General features: G+C 43.4%; 1 protein-coding gene and 1 pseudogene across 1 annotated transcript; one reads left to right on the top strand and one right to left on the bottom strand.

The window, feature by feature from the left end:
• Window positions 1-1,695: 1,695 nt before the first annotated feature.
• On the bottom strand, window positions 1,696-4,433 carry LOC125534721 (annotated as a pseudogene).
• Window positions 4,434-5,490: 1,057 nt separating this feature from the next.
• On the top strand, window positions 5,491-7,910 carry LOC125534720 (putative FBD-associated F-box protein At5g53635). The gene is made up of 4 exons (XM_048697858.1): window positions 5,491-5,505; window positions 5,604-5,972; window positions 6,093-6,224; window positions 7,216-7,910. The coding sequence occupies exons 1-4, from the start codon at window positions 5,491-5,493 to the stop codon at window positions 7,618-7,620; spliced, it is 921 nt and encodes a 306-aa protein (XP_048553815.1). The 3' UTR covers window positions 7,621-7,910.
• The last annotated feature ends 1,783 nt before the right edge of the window (window positions 7,911-9,693 follow it).

Genomic DNA, 9,693 nt, shown 5'->3' with positions numbered 1-9,693 from the left:
GGCCTCTGCCAAGTCTTGAAGTATTCATGCATTTAAACAAACTATCCCTGAATGAGTTGGTGGGTGAAAGACATGGAGCAGTTTAGAGGCCCAAAGGCGTTACCGGGACCTGTCAACTTTCCAAGCAGCTTGGGAAAGAATTAACCAACCAGTATTTGTAATGTTCACGATAGGTCCAAATCAGTTATTGTCCCGTTGCAAAATGTATATTTAATCGTCTTTGCAATTTTCTTTGGTTGGACTTTTACATTTTACGTACGAGGGAATGGCATCCCATATACGTGCAGTCTAGTATTGCAAGGTTTGACCATGGACATTGTCTGGGTTTTTAACAGATAACTTCAGTGGAGAGAAGCAGCGCACAGCTCATTGACAAAATATGGGCCCCTTTATCTTTGTCAGTGAGAGTCACAACTCTATACCTTAGTAATTTTTCTGAGCACATGTAACTAGCTTGTTTCCACATTTGCTCCTTTTGTCAGAACCTATCAATCTCTGTATGGCTTATCTTGTGCTAATTCAGTTTTCAATCGGAATTGTTGCACCGTGTGCATTTTTAGATTCCAGGCTTTACCTGAATGGCAAAAATGGGAAAGCAAATACTGTGATCCAACTTGGTTTTGTTATTAAAAAACTAAAAGTAGTCGCCCTACAAGAAATTGTTTGTACCCCCTGTACATTTGCTCCATGTACTGAGTATGGTCAGAACAGTTACCAAAGCACAAGACAGTCTAAAATTTACGAAAAAAATGCTTCATTATTGTGGTCGAAAATCGAACAGGAAGGCCTCAAGGAGGACCGAGTGATCCAAAACGAATTCTCTGCCAAAGATTTGCTGGAGCTATATACTTCTGCAGCAGTCACATTAGGCACTTGGCAGTTAGTTCAGATAAGACTAGCGGCTTAAACTGGGCTTAAACAGCAAACTAGAGACAACAAGGAAATGGTAAATGACGAGTAGAATCATGCCGTTGGATACACTTGGGCACTCCTGAACCGTCGGTGAACCTTGAGTGAAGGCGGCAAAGCAAGCGATGCTTTTCTCCTGTTTTGGTCAGCTTCAAATTTAAAGTGTGTTCTGAATGTTCAGAAGTTCCAGAATCCATAAACTAGACAACACTTGAATAAATATTCTTTTGTTATTTCAGTTAAGTTTTCTCACCTTCCTATATGGATCAGGATTCATTCAATGGTGCGAGATGATGTTGTTTGTTATCTAGAAAGTGCAGGGGGGTTTGGTGGATTGGATAGAACAAAATTTTATTTATAATTGAGATCTCCAACTCATTTAGTTGAATGGTACTCCCTCCGATCCAAAACCACGACACTTATTTTTGATCGGAGGGAGTGTATAATCACTCCATAAAATGGTTTCTCCATGGCCACTTGAACACATCTATTTGGCATGTAATGTAAAAAAGTACCAAGGGTCACATTACACGAGTTCTGAACAAAATTAGATTAGCACTCCTTGCCGCTTTCTCACCTTCTTCATGTGTATCCTGAGCATGACTTGTAACAAAGTGAGCAAATGAGTTATGAGGGGGTATCCATGATTCCCATGAAAATAAAACTAAGTCTTCTTTCGGTCTAACATTAGGAATGCTAGCAATTACCCAGATGTTTCACTTGGCGATTCCTTCTTGATTGAAACATTAACTGTATGGCGTGTTGTGCTAAGTGGAGTCCAATATGTCAATACTCTTCCTCATCCTCGTCTGATTCCACCAAGGACGCTGTTGGAGTCTTCGTCTTCTGATTCAGACTCGGGCTCAGCAGCAGAAGGCTCGTACCCCTGGTCTGATTCCTTTGTTTCCTCTGCCCCGGAATCGCTTGCCTCCATGTTCAGGAACTCCCAGCCACCATCGTCAACAAACTTCTGAGGATCATCAATGATAGTCTTCAGGATAGGACGCCAGTTCAGATACAGCCTGCTCTCATAGTACTTGAGATCGGTGGTGTCAATCCACTCCTTTATCGCGTCAAGTGAGGTTGACTGGATGGAGTCGATGCGGAGAACATCCTTCTTGAAGTCGTTGAACACGATAGCCATGTCAAATTTCTTTGTTCCAAAGCCCACCCTCTCCAGATTAACAATCTCTATCTCACCCAGGGTCACCACTAGGAAAGGAGTCTCAATTAGCTCAACCAAACAAGTTGAAGTTGGAATGATGAAAGCTGAAGCTTTATACGGAACCCCATGGAATCCAAGCTCTCTAAGAGGGATATGGAACTCCAGATCAAGCCCCTTGAACTGTGGTTGCGACCAGTGGTCATTAACCTTGTTGATATAGTTCTGGAACTCCATGGTTGATTCTGTTCTTCCGGTCCCTCTCACGCCGCTCTTCTTCAATCTCATCAGGATCAAGGGCTGATCTCCTTCTGCCACCAACAGTTTGAACAACATCCATCACTTCAACATGATATGATTGTGCAATGGATATGTAGGAGGGTAATCATTTCTTTCTCTGCCGGCTGGAAAAAAACATATGGTCTATATTCCCGTACATGATATCCATACGCTCATCAGCCCTTGAAGTAGAACATCTGAAACCATTAACATGGGCCTGAAGAGTTCCTGTCAGCTTTCTCCCACGACCACCAAATGCAGGCCGTATCCACACATCATTAAGCCTCATTTGCTTTGTTTTGGTGCTTTGATTGCTGGAGTTTTTCCTGAGTAACAAGGGTGCTTGCTTGCTGGAGTTTCTCCTGAGTAACAAGGGTGGCCCTCTCTGGCTCCCTTGAAGCTACTTGCCTCCTCAATGTTTTGATCTGCTGCACAACTTCACTGCTATGCCGTGGATCCTTTGAGCGTAATGTAATCATTTTCAAGTAGATAGCTCCTTGAGCCTTGTCAAACATTTGAGAATGGCATGCCAGGTACTCCCTCCGTTCCGAATTACTTGTCGCTCAAATGGATGTATCTAGCATCAAAATAGTGTTAGATACATCCACTTGAGCGACAAGTAATTCAGAACGGAGGGAGTACATTAAAGAAAATGCGGATAGTGCAGGTGTGGTTGCCCTAGTGGCTTGTCACACTCTTAACAGTAGAAACATGGAAAGGGATCATGCTGCCATAAATAGGTAAGAGAACACCTTCATTCCTCTGATCCACCTGTATCACCAACTCTCTCGAATAGGGCACATCATTCACATTCTTTTATGCAGCAAGCTCATTTGAAGACCTAGAAGGAAGAACCAGAACCACCCCCATCAAGCCTTCTAGAAGTCTCTGCATTCTTTTGACGAGCCAGTTCAGCCTGGTGCTGTCTCTGGAGCTCTTCCTTGGACATCCATCTCCGGGTTGTCTGATCGAAGTGTCGCCATGGATGGTAGTGCTTCCAGGCTATTTGACTCAACCTAAGCCCGCTCCGGCTTCGGAACTTCCTCCTCATCATTAAATGAATAGGCAACATCTTTAACAGCCTTGGAGCAATTGGTCAAGATCTCTGCAGTCTTGTCACTAACTTAAGCTGTATCAGCTAATAACTTAAAGAACTGCTTTGTCTTCTCATTGTTTGTTTCTGCCTGTATATTACTCAAACACTGCAACTGCAGCCTTAAAAACTGCAGACATCTGATTGCCTGGTTTACATGCTGCTAAAGCAGCTTCCTGGGCTTTCAAAAGTGTCTAATACGCCCTACTCTCTGCTGGGGTAGTATCTACCAGAAATGTTCTGGCAACATTGGAAAGGATCAATAATAACCTTCTCTGTGTCATACATCAATGACAAGTGTGAGACTTTTCTCTCCTCATCAATAACCTTCTCCATGGTCGGTACCACAAAGTTTTTCATTAGAGATGAAGTTAGGCAAGCAGTCTTTTTCACACATATGATCTTTGTGGCACCTTCGACGGCAAAAATCTCAGGAAACCCGTGTGTTACGTCTGCAAGTTGTACACAGATCCAACAGATAACTTTTCTGCCCATGTTTCAAGGAGCTTACCCTCAGGTGCCTCTTTTGCAATGTGACCAACAACTTAAGTGTCAGATTTCGACTGAGCACAAACAACACGCAGTATTATCATCCATCAGGTCAATGCCATCCCCATTCTTGCTTTTCACATGCAAGACAATATCAGAACCAAAACAGCCTCATTTGCAGCAGCATCCTTGATGGTTCCAATGAGATTTTGCGTTCTTCTGGCTGCATAAGAAATGTATCTGCTTCTGCATGAAGACAATTATGGTTTCTGGAAATTCATCATATCCAAGTAACCAAACATCCAGAGCTGTGGATTTCAAATGACGGAGATCCTCAGAAGGAGGCGGAGTCGCAATTGCAATGGCATCAGAAGGAGCCCAAAGATCAGACTTATTTTCGTTCCAATGGTCATAAAACACGTTAAGCCTCCTACTGAAGGTCTCTAGATTGATTGTATGGGCTGCTCCTGAGCCTAATTTTTCTTTACTATTATCTGCCATCTGTACCATGAAGCCAACTGCAGGAAAATTGATGATAATTAGCTAGTGCAATCGTCCGAAAAATACCAGTTACAGGATTTGGTATGCATGTAGCTAAAACTTTTTATAAGCTAGCTAGTAGTAAAATGAGAATCAATGGCATCAAATTCATAGCACTGACAAAACGGGTGACATTTACGTACGTGGTCTAGAGCCTTATGCAAATGCTTTTGCTTAGATATTATGATGATTTTTTTCGTGGCTTGTGTTCTCGATGACAAGACACGGCAAGCAGATGTAGGCCAGAAGATGATGATGGTTTAACCTTTGTATGCAGCCTGCCAGGGATACCAAAATCATCGAGCTTTACCTGCTTTGCAATCGAGGTGACCATTCTTACCAGTACGTACTTGTTATGCATGAACCTAGCGTGCAATTTGGATGTCATATACTGGAGTACCAATTTGTGGAAAGAGAGAGAGAGGAAAAAGAAAAGTAATGTGAAGATGAGAAAAGTTTTGGAGTGGAGAAATGCTTGCTGGATGCTAGAGATGGAGATGAACACCATAGTCTATTTTGAACAGTTTGATGTGTCAGCTTGTTATTTTGATTTTTCTGATTCAATTTTGTCTGCATATATGTATTCTAGGTCCATGCATGCATGTTTTGAATTTTGAGTCGTCTTTGCTTAGCAGATGATACACACATAGATAGATAGAAACACCTCAAGGTCATTGCTTATATATGATGACACATAATAATGGCAAGAGTAAAAAGAAGAGGCGGCAAATAATTCAAGGTCGGTCGACATTGGTTAATAATGCATATGATAGATGATGGTTTGCCCTCCCGTGCGGGCGGAGCCATGGTGGTGCCTATCACACGACCCGGTTGGATCGACCTCAAGGGGGGGCTAGCGTGCAAGGGCAAAATCACACGAGCAAAGTTGGGGACATTCAGAAGTGTCCATCAGTGTACAATGTAGATAGCTCTATTACATTCAGAAGTGCAATAAAAATACAAAGGGATGGGGAAAATAGAGACTGATGAATGAATACAAATTAGGACTTTGGCAAAAATGAATGGAATTCCAGTGTGAACATTCCGATAATTAAATTGAGAAAAATAAGCTCACTCACGAGAGTGCAGCACTACATATATAGATTTGTAACTCTATATATTGCTCAATAGCTCGGCATCTCCTTCCCCCATCTCCGTGAGCTGGGCATCTGCAGCGTCGTCATGGAGGCCGGGGACATCGACTTTGTCGTCGCCAAGAGCCCCGTCCTGGAGACCCTCAACATCCATGGATGCAACAAGGGGCTGCGCCTTCGCCTCGTCAGCCAGAGCCTCCGGTGCGTCCAAGTTTGCAGCTCTTTTCTGGAGGACATTGCCGTGGTGAAGGCTCCTCGCCTCGAGCGGCTCATCCTGGAGGGCTTTCGGAGCAACGCCGGTGGCTTGTGCACCAGAGTCAGGATTGGCGACGCTCCCAAGCTACACGCATTAGGAATCTTGGAGCCAGGGAGCACCATACTAGAGATCCGAGACACCATCGTCATGGTACATACATCTCCTGTCTGCAGTTTGTTCAGTTAGCAAAATGTCCGGTTGATGGAGGTCCATGACTAAATGTGTGACTTTTTTTTTGTTCAATCGGGTTCATTTCAGGCCGGGATAAAGGCGAGCCCAAGCACCATGGCCACCGGCATCAAGGTCCTGAGTCTGAATGTGCGTTTCGGAAACCACACGGATGCCAAGATGGTTCCCTCCTTCCTCGGATGCTTTCCCAATTTGGAGGCACTCCACATTATTGTAAGTTCTTTACATTTCATGTTTTAGTTGCGATCGACAATGATATCAAGCACATGAATAGTTGAGTGAGATCTCTGGTGATACTAACAAACATGGGGAACTGCATAGTGCATACACGGTATCAATTTCTGATCTTTCACGTGTGGGCTACTTGGTAGTTATTACTTTATGCTAATTTCACGTGTGAAAATATTGATCGTTGATTTGCATTGCTTTGTCTGAGTCAATGATCATAAATGTCAAGCATTCCATTTATTATCAGCCGTCAGGTTTTCTCTTCTTACACCCACTAACCTTTGGAAAGCAACCTCCGCCATTAGGGCCTGTATTTCAGCTGTCAAGTCTGCAACTTATATATAATTATCTTGCTCAATCCTGCCTACAGTTTTCTGGTGATCTGTGTGACATTATCACAGTGCCATGTTAGTTCTTTGGTACTAGACCATATCATGACATGAGTTATGTCTGCTTAACTAATTGCACAGTTCTTCTTAGGCTTCCATTTATTCTTAGCCATCAGGTCTTCTCTGCACATACTAAAAGTGACTAGAGTTCAGAATGATAATTCTGGGGGTTGCATGTTAATTTCAGTTTGTTATGACATTTGTTATGAATTCTGGGGGTTGCACATTGCTGCCTACAATTTGTTGGAGGTCCGTGTAGCATGCCATAATGCCATATTGATGCTGGTAAATTGTGCACGTGTTAGGAGAGCTACACTGCAGCTTAATTTGTTATACATGAACCGTGATCATGAGGCCACCGTAGTTGCTGTTTATCTGTACTACTAGGATAGTTGGTACTTTGTCCAGCTTCATGCATCTCATATCTCTCTCATATATCAGAACCCACATTTAGGTATGCATGTTGTTTGTTTCACGGGACAATATCTGCCGCTTTTGAAGCGCTGTGTGTGTGTACCAGCATTATATACTCACCATGATTCATCATAGCTGAACTATGAGTGATGTAATTGTTTTTTTTCTTGCAGTCTGAAAAATGTGATCATCAAGCTGGCAGTGCCAGGATGAACCTCAACTTCTGGAAGCAGGCCAAGCCCACCGAAAGCGTCAAGTCGTGTATCAAGGTGTTCTCTTACAGAGAATTCCGAGGGGAGCTTGGGGAGGTTTCCTTCCTCAAGTTCTTCTTCCGGAACACGAGGGTGCTGAGGACTGCGTCCATCTCCATGGCTAACCAGAGCTTCACGACATTCTCGATGGATGAGGCGACTCGTAAAGCGCAGGAAGCTTCTAACAACATGGCCAGCAGGTCCTGCGAAATGGTGCTTCTCGGGAGCACAGGTCCTGAAGGAGGTAGCCCCTGGAGCTTCAAGAGAGGGACGGTTTACTCCTTTGATGACCCTTTCTCAGCGGTGCAGATCCGCAACATAGCTTAATATCTGTATTTGCTTCTTTTGGTACCTGATTTTGGTGGTACTTACATTGCAGACTTTGTGTTAAATTCGTTGTCTGATCTTTGATGAGAATCAGAAATACTATGGACTGATGATAGCTTGGTTGCCTCTTTCCTGTAGTATATGCTCCTTGCAACTTTTTGATTGTGGCAGCATGTTTTAACTGTATTTTGTGGATCATGTCGTCCTGATCGCCATGCAGATCAATTATCATCAGAACTCTATGGTCTTTAGGCATGTATTGTTTTGATTATATATGTCCTTGAACTTCAGGAGGTACCTTTTTATTTCGGGCCTTACCTGCATGTCTGCTTGAACTTGTCAATATTATTTGATTTCTAATTTCACATTGCATTGATTCTTGACATGCCAAAGAGGAAGCGTACCGATAATTTTTTTTTGACTTAAGGATCCATTTATTTGCATATTGATCCTTTGACTTATTCTAGGTACATATGAACGACCTGCATGATTCTGTAAACCAACATGTGCTAATTTATTATCTCCATACATGCTCTGCTAGGTACACGCGAGAAAATCGCAAATTCAGGCCTCAAAAGTCTGGATCCCACAACAGTGCTATATGGAATGAGTTGATCTCATTTCTGCGATAATTGATAATGGTGCCCAGGCTCTTTTGCTCCCGTGAACAGTATATTCGAAAAAAAAGAGCAAAAAATTCAACAAAATCTGAACTTTTTACACATGAAAGATAGAGAATTTTCTAGGTGCGTGCAAAATTTCAAGGTGTTGGGACATTTCACGAGCTCATGGTGAAAGAAACAAAATTCGGTCTACACAGTGCACTTTTTGAAAGTTTCTTTGACAAGCCAAATTTGTTATTTTTGCCACGAGCTTGTCAAATGTCCAAACATCATGAAACTTTGCACGCACCTAGAAGATTCTCTCAACTTAAATGCGTAAAAATTTCAGATTTTTTTGAACATTTTTGCTATTTTTTTTTATATTACTGTTCATCGGCAGGTGCAACTGAGCCTTGGTGCAGAAACGCTGCAGTCTCTCCTTCCTATCTACAACAAGTAGTAGTTCTTAGCAACTGCTTGATTTTACAACAAAAATAACTTGATTTTTTCTCAAGATTAAAGTAACTTGATTTTACAGCAATGATTTTTCAGCTACTGCTCCATTTTGTTATACAGATCGATTTAGCAATCAATTTAACTACTCAAGGGATCTCTTAACGTTCAGTGTGGGCTAAGGAAATTGGAAAGATCTCTTTAATTGAAAAATTGTCTTACTTCAATAAATACTTGGCTGAAAAATCTGCAATGTTATTGTTTTTTTTTAAAGGAGGATGTACCCTCGGCCTCTGCATGTGGACGATGCATGCTGCCATATTATTAATTATTCACAAAGACCATATAAGGTGATACATCAATAAGCCTGAAGCCACCATCTTGGCAACGCTGTTGCTACTCCTATCCCCTTGATGAAGGTGTGCCGAATGTCCGGGCCTAATACCAAATAGACATCACACCAAAACCTAACATCTAAAGCCGGGTGTCCCATCCAAGCCACTACCTAGATTGGGTCCCACCTTGGTCTGGCATACTCCCAGTGAGCACCGCACGCTGCAAGGGCCGTCACCTCCATCTTCCCTCGGTCCATCCTCAGAGCAGAGCTGATGCACCGACCTTGCCAGGCCTCTCTGCCATCAACGCCACCATGACGCCAGACAGCTTCCTCCTTCTGCGCGAGTCCATCTCCAGACGCGCCCATCGCCGAACCTCCGCGATGCCATGCCGCCGAGATCCGCCGTCGGCCTTATAGTAGATGTAACACCGCTCCTCCTTTTGTCCCCTCCAGCCAGCACGTGTTCCAAAATGATGCCCCCAGGAGGGACAACGGCATCGAAGGTGCCATCATCATCCGACCCGGTAGGCCCAGATCTAGGGTTTCCCCCGGAGCATCACGAGTGGGGCGCCATGACCTACAACAACGATGCCTCAAGAAGGGAACAACGTCATAGACGCCGCCATCGTCCGCCATAACCGTAGTCGGCGCGATTTTCACCGGAAATCACGGCCCCTCGAG

Source organism: Triticum urartu, chromosome 2 (assembly GCF_003073215.2).
Source record: "Triticum urartu cultivar G1812 chromosome 2, Tu2.1, whole genome shotgun sequence".
Classification (NCBI taxonomy): Eukaryota; Viridiplantae; Streptophyta; class Magnoliopsida; order Poales; family Poaceae; genus Triticum; species Triticum urartu.
Note: the sequence above shows the minus strand (reverse complement) of the source record. Positions and strands in the feature narration are given on the sequence as shown.